Here is a 22328-nt window from a genome sequence, read left to right on the forward strand (position 1 = left end):
TTAAAGTAACTATACATTACCTTAATTAAATTACCATCTAAAAAAACATAATAATATAGTCTGGCCAGCCAAAGACGTCCTAAGTCAATTTAAAAAAATCTGTAGTATGTAATAAATATATCATAACACTATATTCCTACTTATATGATTATTATTTTTTACTCCGTCGACAATTTATGAAGCATGTTATAAAAATACATTTATTTATTGTCTGTGTAGTTTCACGTCATTCAACGTTTACGTCACGTGATTCATGTCACGACGTCAGTAATCTGTCAGTCAGTGTCAGTTGATCTGTGAGCGTGTACGGCGTATCAAAGTTCGTAATTTATTTCATATAATATTACGTGAATCATAAGTGTGTGACCGTGTGGGTTAATTACAATTGCCGGTTTTATTTACAGGTATCCAAAAAGTGTTAGTGTGGTAAATTTCTCGCACATTCTTATTAGAATCTTGTTTGGTTCTATTGCTACGTCGACTCTCTAAAATGGTTTACCAAGTAAGTTTGTTTTTGTATATTTTCTTTTTTCCTCGAATATGATGCTAGGGCGGATGCTGATGACATCATCAAGTGAATTAGGGCACTGCAGGGCCCGCATCTTGGACCGGCCTCTGACTTCTCAATTACTTAATTAAATGACTGTATAACACAATTATATACATTCCATTCTATTTTCTAGTAAATACAAGAAATTGCTTAAGAAGCTTTTTTATTAACTTTAGGGCCTGGCAATATAGCCTTGAATTTACCCTACAGAACTGGTTTTTCATTTGATTGACCCTGAACTATGTAAACACGATTGGATTGCGTTTATAGTGCCATAATGCAGTAAACTAATTAATTACGCTGTTGTTTAAATTTATTTACTGATCCTCATTATCATCAGCCTAGTCTTTTTCAACTATGTTGGGGTTGGCTTCCCTTTATTTGAAAAAAAAAAAAATGTTAATGACTGTACTAAAGTATTGTATATTATTCTCATTATAATTAAATTTGTAAAAAAATGTTTTTTCATAACTCAAAAAGCTTTCTTGTCTTAAAAGTACAATGATAGCCAATTGGTTGAGGTTTACACGAGAACCTACTGTGCGCAAACAGCATGTGATTCGCAAATGCTTATAAATCTGGGTGTGTTTGTGCATTGAACTTAAATGATGAGTGGAAAAAAGGGCATTTTTAGTGAATAAATAAAAACAACAGCTGATAATATTTGTTTACTTATGGCATGTTTATCAAACTCCCTAACTCTATAGGAGTGGCTCATATAACTAAGTTATTAGTTTATATTATGAATGACTATTATATCACAATTAGTAAGGCAATAGTCAAAAACTGTTTTATAATATTTTAATACTTCCTTTTTAATGTAGTAAGTTTTGAATATCCCGTTATCAGTCAATATTTAAAATGAAATAAAATGATTTCAAACAATAAAAGATAATACATTTAGGTATTAAAATAGCCAGGGGCAATTCTATTTAATTAAAGGGTTTCTTTTTCCCTTTCTGATTTTTTTTTATTCCTGTTCATCTTGTACATTGTATTTTACAAAAATGTTGTATAGCTAAACCTGCATTTACAGGCGGGCATATTTTCCTTTCAGTCTTCATTAAAGTATAGTATTTATCATAATTATGTCAACATCGTAATTATGATTATTTACCCAGCGTGCGCCGACCGTGGTGGGAGTGCCGAACTTCAACGCCACTGAAGATGCAGCGGCGCTGCGAGCTGCCATGAAGGGCTTCGGTACTGATGAGCAGGCTATCATCGATATCCTCACCACCAGGTCCAACGCCCAGCGCCAGGCCATCGCCAAGGCTTTCACGCATGAGTATGGAAGGGTGAGTTAGTCCACATTTATATGGACAGAACGGATAATAGTTATATGCATACTTTTGGCGGGAAATACCTAAGCGTTTTTTTTTTCAATTGACACGCCAAACATATCGCCCACCTGCCTGCCAGCTCATACTAAACAGCTGTAGTCAGTACATAAAAGAGTTTTGTCTGTCAACTTTATGAGGCGAGAGGCGAACACAAAAGCAGAAGAGCATCTACAATCTTCATAAATTTGATTTTGAGGCTTAGTGCCTATGTTCTAGCATATACCTGTATTACAACATAAACAACTTTATAATCACAAGCCTCTCCTTTCCGTTCAATTTAATCTTATCTTATTTGTCGTATTACACCAGAGTTCAATGACATTTAAGACTATTTGCTTTCTCAAATATTCGCTAATAACTTGCCTCAACAAAACGCGGTAATACACGAAACGCTACAACATAATAGTGAGTAGTAGAGAAGGCCCTTCACAACACAGTTTTGTGTAAATAGGCAGATAATATAACGAGCAGACAGAGAGACGCCGTTGCCCCGCCCTTAATACCCACGACGTCCCTTAATGAGTAAACTGGTATTAATGGTATTACGTCATTCTGGGGATCGGCGCCCTACATTCGGGTCACTTGGAACTTCGCTCGTTCAATTATTACTTAATGCCTCCAATATTCGACTAATTCATTGCTTTTTGTGTAGCGAATTTATTACGTCGTGGTACTACACCTTTAATCCCCAGAGTATCATATTAATTAAGTGATAAGCTAATCATGCATTACTTGTTCTACTAGGGCGATTCGCCCGAAAACAAGTCGGTGGCCTGTTTAGGAGGTTCAGTAACATACTCAAGCATACTAGAATTTCAAATAAATTATTATAAAATAAAGAAGAAGTGTCTTCAATTCAATACAATGTTTTTTTGCTTATTTGAACCACGATGTTATTGGTTATTTGTTCAGATGGATAGATTCATACTTGTTTTATCTGCGTTTATGATACGCATATTAACTGTAAGCAAGGAGAATTGTAATTCAACCATGAATATTTTATCATTCGTTGCTATTTAAGGTTGGCTGTACGGATAGCCGAATGTCATAAGTCACCACGTCAAAACCACTGAGCATGAGGTGTCGCGTGTTCGATCCCCGCGTAAGACAAGAATTTGAGTCATCCACAAATTGCGCTGAATCTGGGTGTCCGTGCCTGTGACTTGAATGTTTCACAAAAGCCCCGCAACACAAGGATGTCTAAATTAATTGCTTAATTATTTGGATAGAATGACGTTAGGGTACAGTCATATTTAAAGAATGAGAATCATCGGCTCTGGAGAATTGACATGGGAATCTGTTACTCACTGTTACCCTATGACTAAATGTATTACAGCTGATTCAAGTACTTTACTTTGTTGTAATGATATGACGTGACGTGTACAACGCACCTAAGATGTATATGATGCTTTCATTCATAGTTATACATATACACACTCTTCGATAGAAAACAAAATGATAATACTCAATTATTTATGGCCTTAATGTGTTATACAGTTTAACAGATTACATATAAAATATGTTATAATTGAGAAAAGTATGGACCAGTAATAATAAACATACAAACTGTAAGACTTATATTGACGATTCTTCGTTCCAAAATTGAATGAAATTGTTTGCGGATTATGAAAAGCTTTTTACGATGGCCATATACTAGCAGTTGTAATTTTACGATCCACACCTGCCAGTACTAGCAGATAAAGCCGGTTCTATTCAGCTGTTAAGACTCTTTCCTCTTTGATAAGGGCCAATAAAGAAAACGCGATTCATTACTAAGGTTACATCTAAGGCCTCAACATCACGTAAGACTGCATTTGTGAAAAAGAGACTTCGTTCTTCGACATTTAGTGCGCACTCTCGCTTCCACTATTCATGAGGTGGTGGTATACCCAAGCTCTGTTCTCATACCTTGACTTTATTGAATACTAGCTGTTGCTAGCAGCTCCGTCCGCTAGAAGCGATCCCATGGGGAAAAAAATTGCGATTACTACTGTCCAATGTTAATGCAGGTTATAAACTATCTTCGTACCGAATTTTGTCCAAATTCGTTCAGTGGTTTTAGCGTTAAAGACTAACAAATATCGATACATACTTACAATTTTCGTTTTATAATATTAGTAGGATTTTTACATATAACTTGATTATCGGTCAGGATATGACGCATTGTATAAGTCTATATTTGCATAATTAATGTGTTCAGTATTATCAATGATTAATCGTAAACCAAGGTAGTAAATAAAGATGACTCATAGTAATAAACTGACGCAGCTATTGCACAAGACACTTCGAAGAAATATCTATTGAATAGACTTAAGCAGAGCACGAAAACAGTGTTTTGTTCTCATTATCATCATCATTGATCATTTTATGCCGGCCAAGGTTGGATTTTCGATGAATAACTTTAAGCTTATATCTAATCAAGTTTCTTAAATTCATTTTTTAAAAATATATTATTTTCAAATTAACTGCCAAGCAATAAATTTTGTTTTCTGTCAACGTTAAACCCATGGCATTTAAAGGCTCCATGGAGTCATCAGTTACTTTACTAATCAAATTTTTGTCTATTCAAATTTATTGTTGGAAAAATAAATAAACACAATACCAAAAGCGTCGATGTATGCAGAAGAACTAGCAAAATGAAAATTTAATGACTGCGGAAAAACCAAACTTTTTAATACGAGGACTACCTATGCGGAAAGCTCGAGTAATCTAGCATCGATTATTTCAGAATCACGATCTATTTTAAATTGTCATACACGTTACAGGGTCGCCGCTCAATACTATCAAGGTTACGCCGAGGCATCGTCATTACGTTACTCATGGCTTTTAGTAGTTTTTATTTAATTTGTAGTACAGTACCTGTATACGCTGACCATGTAGTTTTTATTATGTTTTTGTTAGCTTAGGTTCAAGGTCGAAAGAGGTGATTAAAGACAAACTACTTAGTTGGTTTTCTACTGTTTGCAAAACTAAGATGATAGGGTTGCCAATAGTAAGGCTGTTAATATTTATACAAAAGCACAATGCATTTCAGTATGAAATAATGCAGAAAAGTAAAAGTTTTTGTGACTCTGACAGTTTGAAACTCTACACAAGTGATGTCTAGTATCATTGCAATCTTAATAAAGTCTGATTAATACACTCATCAATTGAATTATTAACTAATTATGCCCGCACAAGAGTTCACAACATTTAAATTGACACTCGATTATGACTTTCTCTCTCGATACTCAGGATATCATCGAAGACTTAAAATCGGAGTTAGGAGGTCACTTCGAGGACGTGATAGTGGCCCTCATGATGCCCCCCGAGGAGTACCTGTGCAAGGAGCTGAACAAGTGCATGGAGGGGCTCGGGACCGATGAAGACACGCTCGTGGAGATCCTGTGCACCAGAACCAAGCCAGAGATCGCGGCCATCGTGCAGGCCTATGAAAGGAGTGAGTAATGAATTGTGTTTTAATTGAATAGTTTTAGGGACTAAGTTTGCTTGTAGGTTGATTGGAAGGAATCCAATCTAATAGATGTTTGGAAAGCTTTCACTGCTGATAGAGATTTTCCGGCAGCATTTAAAACCAATATCTAGCTAATTTGTGAAAAATGTATAAGGCGATGGTTAAGAAAATAATAATTGAACCCTGTTCTGTAAAAGGGATCGAACTGACTTTTAATACATTGTCTTTTTTTTAAAACGCAACATTTTAATAAATAAAGGACTGTTTTAAATCGGTGATTTGGTAATCTTTATTGTCGTTTACATTTATTTTGTTGCTTATTAACTGAGTTTTTATTGAGTTGAGTTACAAGTTATGAATTTATTAAAAACTTATAATCCACCTAAAAGGGGTGTTCGTTTTTGGTGATTAACTAGAAACGAACACCCTTTTTAATTACATTACATGTGTAGTGTACGACCGCCCCCTGGCCGAGCACATGTGCTCTGAGACGTCGGGAGACTTCAGGAGACTGCTCACCCTCATCGTGACTGTAAGTATAATATGCATGCTTGCATGATGACATGATGCATGACTAGAGTAAAGGGTCCACACTACCCTTTGTACACTGTATCAGTGATGCTGACTGGGTTTAAAAAGCAAAATCGTAGTCAGTCCGTCAGATATAATATGAAAAGCGTAGTTTTACTATTATATATACAATAAAAATTGTCAAAGATAAATTGCTTTCAGGTAGAGGAGCTTGTGACGTAACAGCTTCGCAAAATTTATATACAGAAGTGACGTCACGTGTAACGTGACGTAACTTTAGCTATTTCAGCTAACTGTATTTTTTCAATTTATGTTTGTGGATTTGTAGTTACATAGTATAGTTGAGGACAGTTCTTGGTCATTTAAAGTTGAAGAAACACTGAAATTTGCCATGGTCTCTTTATGAAAACTATTGTAACATCTGCAATGTTTTGTAATAAAAACTAAACTGGACGTACTGTGAAACCGGTGTGTCTAGATTATCAGCTCTTTTTGTCTATAAATAAATTGCTCTGTCGTTAAGTGGCAACTGCGGCTATCAATGATACAGATTCACAATTTATTTAGAAGTATTTCAATGACTAAATGTCAAATGATAAAATGCGTCGGAATTGTGTTCATACACAATATAATAGTGGTTTAAAAACCACAATGTGCCTTATAAAGTCGATATCAATTGTCGAATTGCGGAACGTTGAGTACGCTTTCATTCAATACATCGACATCACTAACTGAAAAGAATAACATCCAAGTTCCTTCTTTATCCAAGCTTCTTACCTCAGCAATAGATTTCTTATTCATCCGTAAACAATCAAATCAAATCTGTTTTATTTTGTATAAAAGATTGACTCTGCAAAGGAGTCCTTGGCCCCAAAGTTAATTAAACACAAGGAACTACCGCTCCTTTTGTTTACTTTGTGTGAATTTAATGAACAGAGAATAATTAGCGAAATTTAATTACCATTCAATTATCATCAATATTAGGTATCGTATAGGTGTATGGCATGGGATATTAGTATAACATTTTAGAATGTACCTACTAATATATTAATAACTAGATTGTTAATTAGAAATAGCTTTAGCGATGTATCTTTTGCAAAGTAACGCTTTAATAACTATTTTAATATGATCTATGTCTTTGTCTCTGTCTTATTAAAACCTTATTTAGATTCCTAAAAGTTCAACTGTTTTTTTTTCGGGTTTTGTGCAAGGCCCAGTTTTTAAACAGCTTTATTGGTCTTATACAAAAATTAAAGGCAATAGACTGGTTTGAATTAATATTTAAGCCAGTCCATTTTTTGGCGCAAGTTTTCACGAGTGGGAATTATGATGATCAGTCCTCACGGGCCTAAATTTTATTGCCAGATATAAGAATGACTGGCCTTTTTTCCATTGTTAATCTAATATTACCTCCAAAATAACGCCCTTAAACTTGTTTAATACTTCACGGAATTATTTTTGATTGGAGCCAGCTACCGACACGCACCATTTCTCTTTCTTTGACTTTCGCTTTTGCTCATTATAATTAACAGCCTTGGAGTGTCATGATCTTGTCTGTTTTGTTGTGTGTTGTGAAAGTTACTTGTTTTATGTAGTCGTTGTGACTTGTCAGTAGTTTGCATGGATTTCTAAGGACTAGTATGGTTTTTAGTCATTTTACTTTATTTCTTAGGTAACATTAGAGAAACTGCATTACGTAATAAGTAATTTGTAATTATTTAACTTTTGTAAGTCGGTTTAAGTGTTCATAAATAAGGGGCTGTATAATTTGGTAATTATAAAAAAATATATGCAGCCGCTTAATTAATCAGATGCCTAGAAGCAAATAAAATGAATAATTTTTGGATTAAAAAATAATGACATGTTGATAATAAGGTACCGTTATCGTTTAGTTGTTCGTACACGGATGAAACAAATAAAATATTAAACTCTATCTATTCTAACTCTCTCAAGCGTAATTAACGGGATCAAATTTTAGCACAATTTTTATAAATTGTAAGTTTTTTGAAATCGATTTTATGTGATAGAATATCACCTCAAGAATTAATTAAAATAAAACTGATCGGCGATTCCTAAGCTTCATTTTATAAAACACACAAAACTCGATCGTCTCTCCAAGGCTGGTCTCGAGTTCATTTCCTACGTGTTGACATAGTCTGTGCGACAGGGCGCGCGGGACGAGGAGGCGGGAGTGGACCCCGAGAAGGCGCGCGAAGATGCGCAGGCGCTGTTCGACGCCGGGGAGGCCAAGTGGGGGACTGATGAGGAGGTCTTCAATAGGGTGAGTGGGAGTTACGAGTATTGTTGGAACTAGTGACGACTTAGGAGATTGACATAGACATGGGACACTCTTTGAAGTCAGATTTCTTGTCTTCTCTCTTTCTTTCTTTTTTCTTTGTGTTGGATGTTTATAAGTAGCGGTAAGCGTGTTCTTGTAAGTCGTCTGATAGCTGGACTAATAGACAAAATTAGATAAAAAATAATAATATTGGAAGTGTAAAAAGATTTTCTGAACTATAAAATAATATTCTGCAAAAGTGACCAATATGACCATTAATATTCAAAGTTTGGTAGAGAAATGATCTGCAGTAGATTTTAAATAAATTAACAAAACAATTTAAAAGTCCCTTTCTTCCTACAACTAAACTCCAAACCTATGCTGACTTTATATCACCATAAGCTCACATCACCTGCCTGCATTGTTCTCCAGATCCTAGCGCACGAGAGCTTCTCGCAGCTGCAGCAGATCTTCGAGGAGTACAAGAACATCTCGGGCCGCACCATCGAGCAGGCCATCAAGGCCGAGATCGACGGAGAACTGAAGGACGCGCTCTCGGCTATTGGTCTGTTATACTATTTACTAAAGATCACTCGTACCATAACCTAAGGCATTTGTAAATTGTCGTTGTATCAACTCGGAACATGAAGCAAAGTTGCAAATATTGCCTGCTGCAAATACGGTTTAAAGGTATATAGATTGTGTTGTGGTAGGTTTTTCGTAGCGACAAATATTTACTTTTGACTTAAACATGTAATTGCGTCCAAACAAGCAAAAATTTGTCATAACCATAGCCCTTTTCCATTTTTGAATCTTGAATGGAATTGTATTTTTTTATTATTTAAAGACACAATACAAATAGGTGTGCTGCAAAACCTAAAATATTTTTTTATTAAGTACGGCCTATTCTAACACCAGTGACCAGAGTGTATTATTATGCTGCCATGCGTCTACCAATACGCGGCTAGACGCAAGTAATTGTGACAATCGCCGGCCGCATGCTAAGACGGTGACGCATAGTGAGCGACCGGAAAGAGATCATTTGTGTTAAATAGGCCTTTATATTCATGTTCAAAGAATACTAGTATTCTATCAGCTACTGCTGTAGATGTATGTTGCATTGATACTTCAACTTTTTATTTGCTACAAATTGCTCTTAATATGCTTCTCCAAATAATCGCGCAGGTTAACACAATTTGTATTCTATTACGACTCGTATTCTATTAAGTTAACGAAGCTCTTTGCTTTACGGACCTTCCGTTTATAGCGAAGCGTTGGTATGCATTAGTTATAAACAAATAGTTCATGTAATATGTGCATAATTATACATACATCTAGCTTATTAATATTCACTGTTCATTATATCGTCCTAACTTTGTCAGTGATATGAGTTTGTTCGAGTTAATAACACAAATACTGCCCTTATAATCATAACTATCTAATGATAGAATGTCAAATGTCATATTATACTGACATGTTTTGAGGAAAAATTTCTCGTGCCCTATTTTGGGGCACCTTCTTGACCACAGATATAAAATGTTCGGATACCTAAATAATTAAACGCCTAAAATATTACCATTCATAATGTAACTGGCACAAGTCCGTCCCAGCAGCACGTTGAGTCATGTCGTCCGCTGCCGTACCGTTTTCAGTGGAGTGCGTGGAGAGCGCGGCGGCGTGGTTCGCGACTCGCCTGCGCCACGCCATGCAGGGGCTCGGCACTGACGACCGCACGCTCATCCGCATCGTCGTGTCCCGCTCCGAGATCGACCTCGGCGCCATCAAGCAAGAATACGAAAGACTTTACGATAAGACCTTGGAGAGCGAAGTCAGGGTATGTACTGTGTGACTAGCTACTATTTCTCTTCCAGTGGAGTGCGTCGAGAACGCGGGCGCGTGGTTCGCGCAGCGGCTGCGCTCCGCCATGCAGGGCGCGGGTACTGAGGACCAGACCCTCGTGCGGATTGTGGTCTCCCGCTCGGAGGTCGACCTCGGGAACATCAAGGCAGAGTACGAGAGGCTGTTCGATAAGACCCTGCTCAGTGACCTCTCGGTATGTCGCATGGTGGAGGGTACACATTCATTTGGGAGTACAGAAGATGCTTGCATTTTTCTTTACTCTCAGATTACGCCCACATTTAAATCCATAAATTTGGCATATTGGCATTCATTTCAATTGAATATAGCAGTGCGCTTTCATTTCCTATTTCAAACAAAATAACAAGAGTCTGCAAACCCCAGGAACAGTTATTGATCTAAGTGAATTGCTTAGCATCAGCTTTAACTTGAGATGATCCGACCAACGTTAAAACGTGAAACAACGTTATAAGATCACTCATACATGAGATTTAAATATGCAAAGGAAAAACTTTTTCACTAGTTCTGTGTAGCAGTTAGTTTATTTTTTTAAATTTCATCCTTTATACGATTAAAATATTTTGATAACTCATCATAATTTAACCGAATTATAATCAATTGGGGAAACAATGTTTTGTTATCGCTTATATATCAGCACAATATTGTATTATTTTCATTTTATGTTTACGATAATCTGTCTGGGAGATATGTTGCTTGCTTTATATTATGATAATATTAAATCACATACGCAGAAAAGTAATGCTTTCGAAGTGCGCACAAAATTAAATATAATAATATTTCATATTATTCAGTTTTATTTTTATTAATTTCTTTATGCTTTAGATGTTACTTTATATAATTTAAACATTACTTCTGTGTTGTAATATGTGGTTTAATATTTTCACGTTTTTGTAAACCTTTGCCACCGTGAACGGAAAAGGAGGTGAGAACTTTAATTACTTATGTATTTATATATTTTATAAGCAATAAATCAGATAGGATATAAATTAACGCCCAAGCGCAAAATTTGCAAGATCCGTAAGCTTATATGAAGGCGGTATAACGCCATAAACGCCAATGAATAAATTTATATGCATTCTTATATATTTACCGTATAAAGCTATCTCTTCAAGTCAATAACCCACAACTTCGAACCCGTAGCACATAGCATGCATAGCACGATATGCTCGTTACGGGTCTACCTCACAATATACTAATCATGTCGCGTTTTCTCTTTCCGCACTCCGCATGCGACGACACCTTGCCGCTTGAAAACAACGCCATCTCCCGACACCGCACGGAACTACTTGGTAACGCCATCTTGGTTTTTGCGACACGTCAGCAGGGCGAGACTTCTGGGGACTACAAGCGCGCCCTCGTCGCGCTGTTGGGACCTGTCTAAGGAGGAATACTACAAACGTACAAAATGGAGTATTTCAACGCACAAGATAGTATTTCGGCCTAAAAATCAAGTTTACTGTATCTGAAACATACAGGATTCGTCTCTCAACACACTGCAATACCGATAGAGTTATTAATCTCGGTATCGTCACCTTAATTTCTGCTGACACTCCATTTGTTCATTACTCTCAATTTGCTTGTGTCGTGTGCTAGGATTACTCTTTATACTCGATATAGTTTTGTTAGTATTTCGTGTTTAGAAAACTTTTAATATGTATACGATCGGCAGACCTAAAATAGTACATTATTATTAAGACGTAATTTATTTTAAGCTTAATTAAACTAAGCAAATTTTTTGAGCTGCTGATAAGTGTCCGCTTTCAATTACGAATGCAATTAAAGTACATTTTTTATGTTTAGATTTACTATGAATGCTTTATGGCAATTTTGAAGTTAATTTTGTGTGACGATGTCCCCCGATATATATTTATACGTACATCTTACTTATTAATGCTTCTTCTAAAGTTTGCTTACAAGTAGTATTACAAGTAAAAATAATAGATACTACAAAAATTGTTATTTGTTTGTTGATTTAAGGTAGGCAGCTGATGTTAAAGTAGTGATTACATAACATGTAATCAATAACATTAGATGTTAGCAATCCTGCCTCAGCGGTGCCTTAGCTGAAGATATATATTTACCGGAGAGTTTTTTTAGCAGAGATAATTATATGTATTGAAAATAAATAATGAACATTTGTTTGAGATTGTAAAACTGGTAACACACAAGATTGCTAAATGCATCTCCTTTTGTAAATCCCAGTGACAAGTGTTTCATTATGAGAATCTCGATATAGAGTCAAATTAATAATTATTACACTTACTAAGATACCTTAAAGGTATGTTTATACTAACTTTTTGATTTATTATTATATTAAATGTTGTATGTTGATATCTTACAAAATTATATTGATTTTCCCAATAAAAAAGTATCTATTGGAGAGTTTGCATTCCATTATAGAATCTTCATAATAATCGGCCTAGCTTTAATTTTAATTTACGAATAAAATGTAAATGTACGAATTTGGGTTTTATTCATAATAGTTCTGGTGAGAAATGAAACTACATCAATATGTTCATAAAACTTATTTTATCGCACGCCATTCGCACGTAACAGCCATCCGTTAACTGATTCTAACATACAATATAAGTATAAATGTTCATAAAAAATACTTGTAAACTGTAAGCCGTGAACGTAAGAAAATAAAACTCCGTCAAGTCCGCGCTAACATCATACTGTAATCTGTGTCTTGACAATAAATACAACTTCTATACATAAGTCTTATCTGCGAAGCGAATATAGATATGTCTCTCTTTCCTACAGTACTATAACAAGTGATACTTTACAATTACAGTTTAGCATATACTGGCAGTGACAATGTAACGGTTTTATCAGTAGTAGCGAATCCAATATCTATTTATAACAGTGACTTTAGATATTATGCGATACAGTAATCCCGGAGTGTAGTGACTGGCCGCGCCGGCGACGTCGGCAGATAACAAACAATATATACAATTTCATCAGATTGCACATCCAGACACACACAACGAACCGCTAAAACTAATTTACGCGAAAGCAACGTTAACCAAATTAAATTTACACAAATACGTACACATTAACATCACATACTGACATTATATTATCAAAAATATTTGTTAACACTTAATTTTACAAGCCTCTTTGTTTATATTCAAATTTTATATGATTTTAAATTATTCTACATAATTATATATATTATGTGAAGGGGATAAATGTAAACAAATAATTTTGGTAGTGTAATCCAGTGCGTCTTGAGGAACACGCCGCTCGAGCTTGTAGCGTACAGACAGCGGCGAACACACCGAGACCAACAGACATTCCTAATTAACTAAATTAAACTTTATCTCAATGGCATAAAATCTTCCTCAGAATGACAGCAGGGATAATCATCCTGAAACGTCGCGATACGTTCGACGCTGGCTGTACCGTGTCTTTACATTTCATGATCCGTAGTTAAGGCCGGCACACACTAAGCTCATTTATAACGCATTTACAGACAAATAATTAGGCCGAATTACATACGACCCGTTTTAAATTTATGACTTAGCTTATAGCCTTTGGCGTTACACAGTGAGCCGCGGTCCTGTGGCCGGGCCTGGGGTGTCCCTGCCCACGTCTGTACAGAGCAGCGCAGGGCCCGCTCAGTCGTTGGGCGCCAGCAGCTTGGCGAGCAGCTCGTCCAGCGGCAACACCTGCTCGTCGCCCAGCGCCGGCTGCTGCTCCGCCTTCGACTGCTCGCGCAGCTCTGGACATACCATGCGTCAAACATTTCATCATGAGATAACAACATTAATACACAATATGTATTTTTGAACTCCATTGAATTAAAATCATAGAAATATAAATTAGGCGGAAGAGACATGCATGACAAAATACACTCGCAATTAACATTGATCAGAAGTTCACGAACTCATATGCAAACCGTTCTTCTTAATGAGTAGTTTATTAAGTTATAATGTGAGTGTATAGTTACCCTGCCAATGCTGCAGCAGCCTGTTGTAGTGGTTGGCGCGGTCGTGTCGCTTGAGCTGCGTGAACACATGCACCAGCCCGCGGTAGTCGTACTCCAGCCCCGAGTAGCGCTCGCCGAATAACTTTAGACCTGCACGGACATAAGTTGTAAGTTTGTTGTAAGTTATAAATAAGTTGAAGTACTCTGAGTGATAAACGTTGATTGATATCCAATAGTTAAATAAAACAGTTTTCAAGAAATTGCAACTATAGAAGGGCAAATATAAACGGGCTTTCTGATTTAGTAGCCTTAAAGGCTCGAGGTCGTGGTTTCGATTCCCACCCAGGACAAATGCTTGTGTGATGAAATCATTTGTTCTGTGTCTGATTGTAATTTATCTTTATTACAAATGTACTTAGAAATATTTAAGCATTGTATAATTTGAGACTAGATAGCGTTATGCGAAAGTTGTGAAATATTACATTATTCCGATTCATTTCCATAGGCAAACCGGTAAGTATGTACTTTAATCATTCACCAAGAAACTTATACCAACCAACAATGCTCAAGCGCTTGAGCCTTGGTCAAACAATTTCAAACTTTCATCCACAGTTTGAAAGCCCATTTCCGCCTGCCACTAGATACTTACTGATGGATATAGATCTGAGGTAGAGTTTCTCGGCGGCGCAGTGCATGTTCATGTGGTAGTTGTAGAGCGAGGCGAGGTGCCCGATGCTGAGCCCCACCTCGTAGTCCTCGGGCCCGAGGAGCTCCTCCTTAATCGCGATCGCCTTCAGGTGCATCGTCTCGGCGTCCTGATAATGGTTTAACAAAGTTATTTTAACATTTTAATTTGGGAATTTGAAGTTTGGGATGTTTTATCAAATAATTTGTTAATATTCTGTTGAGCGACTATGAGCACAGTAAGTGAATTTAATTATGAGTATGTTTTTTTATTTAATTTGTTTTTTTTTTAATAAGTCTAATGTTTCAAACATCATACGACTTTTTAGGATTATAAAAGACAGGGATTTATGATTTCTGGCGCTGAATAACAAAACAGGTAAGAAACCAAAACATATCTCAATAAAAAAGTGATGTCTGCAACTCTGCACCAACAAATTATTTTATTTTACCATTCATGGTATTTTTTTTAATCAGAATATCTCAGAGAAGTGACTGATAAAACATTTACTCGAAAGATAATCTTGTTTCATCAACTCTTATAAGTTAAAAAATCTTGTAAGAATGTATATGCACCTGGAACTTCTGCATGCTCTGGTAGAGGCGGCCGAGGTTCCCGTAGTGTTTGGCAGTCTGCACGTTCTTCTCGCCGAACGCCATCATGGACAGCGCAAGCGCGGCCTTGTGCAGGGCCTCCGACTCTTCCAGTAACGTCGGGGCTGAGAACATTGAACGAGAGAAAATTTACAATACTGAAGATAGAAATGTATGGGATCCATTTATTGAAGAAAAAATGTTTTGATTTCCAGTTTCGGAATGTAAAAAAAATAACCGGATTCCGGAATTACCTAACCTTAGTTAATACTGCTTCCGTGCAATTAATGCAATTCAAATGATTCGACATTATAAATATTATAAATATTAAAGCTTTTGTATTAAATAAGCTTTTTCGAAAAAAAAATATCCTCCAATACGAGCCTGACAATTCGACTTCGATCTTTCTCTCAAAGCCATTTTTTAATGGCCAGGAATTTTATCAATATTAGTACACGTACCGCTCAGGTCTTGTCCGGCGGGCGTGTCGAGTGCGATCTCTTCAAGGATGAGCGCCTTCACGCGCTTCGCCGACGCCAGCAGCAAGTGGTCGGGAGGGACTAAGTTCTGAAAAAGTACGAAACGAAAATTAGCAAGGACGGTCACAAAATAAAATCGAAAACGTATTTCCTTTACAAATTAGGTATATTGCTATAAAAAATTTATAGAAAACTTATTGATTATCTTTGCTCTTTGTATTAATTTTCGCACTATCCAGGTTGTCATGCGTACCTCTATGATCCGTATGGCCCGCTCAGCGTGTTCCCTGGCCTTGTAGAACCTGCCGGAGGAGTACTCCAGCACGTAGAGCGCGTAGGCGAGGTCCTCCTGCGCGGTGGCCACGTGCAGGCTGCTGCGCCCGTACACGCGCCGGAGGGTGCACAGGGCCTCCTGCGTACCATGACGGACTTATTGGTATACATCGGATAATTGATGAAAGAGATGACTCCTGAGTTTGTTTCGACGTTTTTTCTCAGGGTTGACAGCTAGGAAATGTCGAACCAAGCAGGCTTAAAAAATGACATGTAAAAGTGATGAGGTCTATGCTAATTACAGAATAAATAAAAAACCCCTATTTGTTTCACAAGTATGAGTTTAGTTAATTACTTTTTCGAAGTTCTAATCAAACTATATGAAGCGAATCGTTAATAATGTCACTACTCAATTTATAACATCTGCAGTTATTAGCGTGAGGCAGTTAATAGGTTAAATGTTAACTGACGTATTTGTAACGACCTGCTAATTCTAGCATGCAAATTATTTAGCAGCTACTAATGTTGTATGTATTATCATGTGGCAGATGTGGCGTATGATGTATTTTGTATCTTGCTGTTTATAAGTAATGCGAGGATCCTGGTACTAAGGTAATTTTTTTCGTGGGAAATTGGGTCGTTAATAGATTAAGTTTTGCTTGACACGGTCGGTCTGTGTAAAGGTGATTATTGATGGTATAACGAGTCAGTTAGACTAAGGGGTATTGTATTGCCAGGGTTTCTAGGTTGAGGAGGTCGCAAGGCAGTAGCTCTTTGTAAAACACTAGTTTTAGTTTCTTCCGGTTAGACTGGAAGCCTCCCTCGCCTCCTGGGCTGAGAAACAGATATGTAATCCGCTGACCTCATAGACGGCGACGCTGTGCACGATGGAGTCGATGTTGAGCAGGTAGAAGCCGAGGTCGAGCAGCGCGGCGGCGTAGCGCGGGTGTCGCGCGCCCGCCTCGCGCCGCGCCAGCGCCACGGCCTGCCGCACCAGCACGCCCGCCGCGGAGAAGCGCCGCTTCACCACGCACGCCTTGCCGCACGCGCGGAGCACCTCGATGGTGATCCTGGGGAGGACGACCATGCGTTTGTATTATACGATACTTGTTGGCTATTTAAGTTTGCTTTGAGAACAGCATATTACTTAAACGACTTATTTTAAATTTATGTACTTTGCAATTGAGAAATGATGAGGATTTTAATTCTTCAAGCACCATCATGCGACTTAAAAAATATTACACAACTTGGTGTGTATTTATTTGGACCAAGTAAGTTGCCCCGTACGACACCTTTCGAATATGATTCTAATAAATTTAGTTCAGTAAACTTGAATCAATTTCAGATTCTTATTTACGTAGCAGGCACACAGTCTTTTTGTTTTATGTATTTCATATTTTATTGTACAATATTGAAATATGAGACATAAACATCAACTTGCATTACTAGCATACTTTGATAATCGTAAGTAGAAACTTGTAATTGGCAAAGTGATTGTGAATTTTCTCTAACATATTTTTGGATTAGTCTGTAAGCTTTCTTTAGAATAAGCAAAAAAACTCATCAATTTTAGTAACAAAATCACATAGAGCAACAATTAGTCCATACTTGGGCGGCGTGTGCGGTGTGAGCAGCTTGAGCGCGCGCATGGCCCAGGCGTAGGCGGCGGAGTAGTCGCAGCGCACGAAGAACAGCGCGGAGAACTCCTTGCACACGCGCGCGCACAGCCCGCGCCCGCCCCACGCCGCGGCCGCGCCGCACCCGCCGCAACCCGCACACGGCTCGCCCGAACTGCAAAGTTATATACAAACAAAGTTATATATTAACATAAATTTAAGTTACCTTTAGGGCAATGATGGTAAGAAAAAAACTAAAGTATAGACTATAGACTCATTTTAGGTGGCTAACCAACGAAATTTTAGGTTTTTATAAATCAAAGAATAAAAAAAAATCGTCTTAAAAATAATATATTTAAATTGAGAGAAGTTACAATGTCGCCTAAACATAAAGATAAAGATATTTTTATTTGTAAAACATGAGTATACATACATAGTGTGCATGCAGGGTGTTAGAAAGAAAAAAGTAGCAGTCATGTTTAGCCATTACAGAATACATATATAATGAAGATCTTAAAATGTATGTAGTGTAGTGACTAACCTGTCATAAATAGTGTCATCGTCATCAGTCTGCACCGCCTTATCACAGGTCTCCCCGATCGCGAAGGGCCCGTCGGGCAGGTCCTCCGTGACGTCATCGGGCACGCCGAGCAGCTTCAGGGCTAAGGCGTATGTCTCCGCCGCCGCCGGGAAGCAGCAGTACGCTGACTGTGTATTTAATAACCTGGAATATTAGAAAACGGAACCAAGAAAATATGACAAACTAAGCAAAACTTGTATTATGGGTACTGAACAGTAGATAGATATACTAATATATTAATTATTACACACATATTAAGCATAAATTAGATGTAGACATGGAACAAATGATCAAACAAACATTTGTCCTAAGTGGGAATCGAACTCACGATCTCCGCTCAAAATGTCATGAAATATTAAAGTGATGATCCCACAGAGTAAATCACTAAAACTAATAAAATTAATGAGACAGCATGAGTATACTGTACTGTAAGGTACCTACTTAAAAGCGTTAGTCGTTCATTCGTGGGACAATTTCCAACATTGAATACCGAAATGTTCCAATAAATTATCACAAAAGAATGGTAAACATATCGTTCCACAATAATGCTAGCATGAAAAACAAATAACTTTAAATTATTACATAAAGCGTAGCGTTCGTCGTAAGAAGCCTGAAATCACCGCAATAAGTACCGTATTGTGTGGAATAATTCTTGAAAGGCATCGCTATAATTATGGACAAATTAGTTGAATCGTATTATGCACAGACCGCGTCTTTATATAATGTGCAACGTTATAACTTTCTTATGTATTATTGCAAGTAAATATATGTAGTTTAAAGAACATTCTATAAATCAACGAAGATATAATTTTGCGCGTGGCACCCTCTAAAAAGGGAATTCCAATGTGTTTAATGTTAGTATTCCTGATCAAAATGGAGAAGATTTCAGTTGGTTTTAATATCTATGAATAACGCCAAATAAAATGGAGAAATAGAAAGTATTACAAAATTTACCGCACTATTGCCTTTTACCAAATTTCACAAAACTGATGAGGATTAATATATGTCTTTATTTATTTATTGTTATATATCGATGTGTAGTGATGTTGTTACCTATGACAACATTCTAATGTGAGCCTCTTGTAGTGCGTGGTCTGCGGCTGCGCCTGGCAGAGGTCGCGGCACCGCAGCAGCACGCGCTGCGCGTCCGCGTACCATCCCGCCTCGTTCAGGAAACCACCTGGAAACAATGAATTAGATTTTATTCCATTCAGACAGATAAACCTTCGCTACATTCTGTTGTCAGGACCAATGTCACGGACGTTACGCTTTTAATAAGGTTTTATTTGGAATTGAAATGCTTGCATATTCTTTCTTTTATGGTTTTGCTAATAAATTGCGGGGATTTTTTTTCTTGTCTGTGGTTTCTGGGTAACCAGTTTCAACACTAAGTGAAGGCCGTGGGACCGTCCGTAGTGTCAGCTTGTATCTTCACTAGGATGTGTACTATAAGGACGTAAATCATACCAAAATCTATGACAGTCGATAATACGTTACTATACAATTGATAACCATACCAAGAAGTCTGCATTACCGAGTTAAATCGATTATGGAGGTCAGGTATCCAGATGTACTCAGTAAGACTGGCTTACCAAGTCTTAATCCAAGATGTATGAGTGAGTCCTGTGAGCGCGCGCCGCAGTCGCACTTGTTCAGGTAGCTGGTGGCCAGCTCCGTCGACAGCTTCGAGCCGTGCTCTATGACCGCCTGCAACGAACGGAACATTACATTATTCAATATTATTCTATTGTACTCTGCTTTGCCACTAAAATGTCTGATGTATTGTCAGAGTAAATATTGCATAATTTTCACGTTCCATGTGATTCGAGATACGTTAATGCGATCCACTGTTATTCAATTTACCATCATTAAATATCATCAACGCAAAATAATAATAAAACATGTATTTCGTAACGACAATCGCTTCCTCAACTGTGATCATCATTAACCTTGCAATCTTACCATCTTATAACCATTTAATTTAATGTGATCATCCTAATTTATTACATAAATAGTCTAACCATGAATTAGATCTAAAAATACGATCATCACAAGTCTGATACCCAACATAAATGACATAACAGTTGGATTGATTGCGCCGGCGCATGTTCTGTGCGAGCCAACAATCGGTTACCTAGGGCTGTCGAACGGCAGCTGGTATTTATAAATATCACGCTTTATTTTATAAATCATTATTAAATATAGGTGTTTGGGCTCTCAAATTATGAGACCTATCATGAATTATATTATCAATATTTATTTCTGGCTAGACTGCGTTTAGTTTAAACTGTTTGTACTCATTGCGTGATATCTTCATCTGCGTTACAAAGCAGGACGAGATATCCTTAATTATTTTATTAGTAGTCTATCTAATAAAACTTATATTATGGTAACTATCAAAACCTAACACGCCATACTGTTGGGCACAAACAAACTCCACCAGACCTCACTTAGATCGATTTTGGGTAATTTATATTCAGGATCTTACTGACAGTACTTTTCACAAGCGATAGTGAAACTATTTATAAATCGAAGAAAAGTGTAACCTGTACTTTGAGTTTTTTTTTAAGAATGCTTTCCGCGTGCGCCACAAATCTGTGCGCGATTTACGTAAAAAATTGTTGACATAATAAATATATAAAAAAAAAACTGGCTAAATAACAGTCCCTGGCATAGGTTCTATAAAATGTTGTATGACTAGAAGCGCTAACCCTACCGGTGTCGAGCGTGCATCGCTACCCGCTGTGATGAGTATGACATTGGTGCGATGTAAACACACCTCTGTTTACTACGAAGTATGGATGCCTGCGTGAGAACGGTTTATACCTTTGTAGACTTTGTCTCTTCGTGTGTGGTAAGAAGCATTATCATCACTGGGCATTAGCAATTTTGCAGTACTGTCATGAACTTTTTGTGTTCATGAATGTGTAATTTCGTGAAATTAGAAGTGCTATCAAATTAGTGGTGAGAGGAAGCGCCGTAGTGGCACCACTAACGACATACAGTTACAGCTATAGTAATAAAATATATGAAATTTGCTTCTAAATTAGTGTGAAAATGGCGCTACTGCAGCGCTTCCTTCTGCCACTGATTTCGAAGCACCCTACAATGGGTACCCCTTAATTTTGTTTATTAATCAAGTTAATACTCCCTTAACATGTATTACTTAATGCTATAGATAAGAACATTCTCGAACTAAAATTGAAATTATGGTCTAACTCGAAGACTATCATCTCTGGCAACATCGCGTGTGTAAAACCGATTTGAATATTAGTGTAAACAAGAATTAATTCATTAATTCTCCTCTTAATGAATGCTAAAGCAGGTTATAAAGGCGGCGGATATTAAAATAGTATTATAAACACAGTTTTATTATATAATAAAGTTCGCAACCACAAGACGAAGAATGCTGTTAATAACGAAATTTATCTAGAAATTGACTGCATTTAAATTATATGTTACTAGCTTACTCCATGTACTTCGTTTACGAGCTTGAAGAAAATGGCAGAGAAAATTAGAATGTTTAAAATATAATCACGAAAAAACAAAAAAAAATACCAATTGCAACGTCACAACGACTGCGTTACCAGAGATGTACGAGGCATGTGTTTGCAAAGAACCAACAGAATCGCTTTATTTACCTCGCCTCGGTCAGGATTGCTCTGGTGGAAACGCAGCCTTAAGAGGTAAAGATATTATAGATCCTTGTTTAACAAACCTGGAAGCACTGCAGTAGCCTGAGCTGGGAGCCGGTGAACCGCATCAGCCGCTCGAAGATGTCCAGCTCCGACAGCTCCGCGCCCAGGATGCAGAGCCGCTTCTCCTGCAGCATCTGTAAAAGGAGTAAAGCACCTTATGGGACGTGTAAATAGAACACAATATTGATTGACAAGGGCAATGCCATGTAGTAGTACAATCGTTACAAAGCGGCCACGTAGCTTTAGGAATAAATGATGAGATCGTCAAAGTGACAAAAAAGGCTGAATAAAACATCAGAAGCAACAAATAGCAAAAACCAGTAAAAAACGGTCACAATAATGTATTATCAACAAAATCACGCACGACTGATCTGATTTAACGCCACGATGTAAGCTGGAGTTTTTGTTAAAGGCAATAACATTATCATACTTCATTGTG

At 37.2% G+C, this 22328-nt stretch overlaps 2 protein-coding genes across 5 annotated transcripts in view; one reads left to right on the forward strand and one right to left on the reverse strand.

Moving 5' to 3' along the window:
- The first annotated feature begins 235 nt into the window (after positions 1 to 235).
- LOC113501989 (annexin B10) lies at positions 236 to 12493 on the forward strand. 4 transcript variants are annotated; one of them, XM_026883335.1, is made up of 9 exons: positions 236 to 319; positions 405 to 502; positions 1672 to 1848; positions 5128 to 5332; positions 5800 to 5879; positions 8034 to 8159; positions 8589 to 8721; positions 9809 to 9990; positions 11359 to 12493. In XM_026883335.1, exons 2-9 carry the CDS (start codon positions 491 to 493, stop codon positions 11413 to 11415), a joined length of 972 nt encoding a protein of 323 aa, XP_026739136.1. In that variant the 5' UTR covers positions 236 to 319; positions 405 to 490; the 3' UTR covers positions 11416 to 12493. The 4 variants fall into 4 exon arrangements, with proteins under 4 accessions (XP_026739136.1, XP_026739137.1, XP_026739138.1 ...); XM_026883336.1 differs by lacking the exon at positions 9809 to 9990 and adding an exon at positions 10028 to 10209; XM_026883337.1 differs by having other exon boundaries at positions 8046 to 8159.
- Positions 12494 to 12692: 199 nt separating this feature from the next.
- LOC113501988 (amyloid protein-binding protein 2) overlaps positions 12693 to 22328 on the reverse strand; it is a 47992-nt gene continuing 38356 nt past the window's right edge. Inside the window, exons 2-13 of the mRNA XM_026883334.1 lie at positions 21910 to 22023; positions 19784 to 19898; positions 19245 to 19371; positions 18153 to 18335; positions 17604 to 17786; positions 16858 to 17065; positions 15976 to 16134; positions 15705 to 15810; positions 15226 to 15368; positions 14615 to 14780; positions 13987 to 14115; positions 12693 to 13758 (exon numbers count right to left, since the gene is read on the reverse strand). Of these exons, the coding sequence (XP_026739135.1) occupies positions 13655 to 13758; positions 13987 to 14115; positions 14615 to 14780; positions 15226 to 15368; positions 15705 to 15810; positions 15976 to 16134; positions 16858 to 17065; positions 17604 to 17786; positions 18153 to 18335; positions 19245 to 19371; positions 19784 to 19898; positions 21910 to 22023 (1737 nt within the window). The 3' untranslated portion in view covers positions 12693 to 13654. The remainder of the gene's footprint in view (positions 13759 to 13986; positions 14116 to 14614; positions 14781 to 15225; positions 15369 to 15704; positions 15811 to 15975; positions 16135 to 16857; positions 17066 to 17603; positions 17787 to 18152; positions 18336 to 19244; positions 19372 to 19783; positions 19899 to 21909; positions 22024 to 22328) is intronic.

Source organism: Trichoplusia ni, chromosome 16 (assembly GCF_003590095.1).
Source record: "Trichoplusia ni isolate ovarian cell line Hi5 chromosome 16, tn1, whole genome shotgun sequence".
Taxonomy (NCBI): Eukaryota; Metazoa; Arthropoda; class Insecta; order Lepidoptera; family Noctuidae; genus Trichoplusia; species Trichoplusia ni.

Coding starts and splice junctions, on each gene's coding strand:
- LOC113501989 (XM_026883335.1), top strand. Junction 5,880..8,033: donor TGCTCACCCTCATCGTGACT/GTAAGTATAATA, acceptor GTGTTGACATAG/TCTGTGCGACAGGGCGCGCG. Junction 9,991..11,358: donor CCTTGGAGAGCGAAGTCAGG/GTATGTACTGTG, acceptor ACACGTCAGCAG/GGCGAGACTTCTGGGGACTA.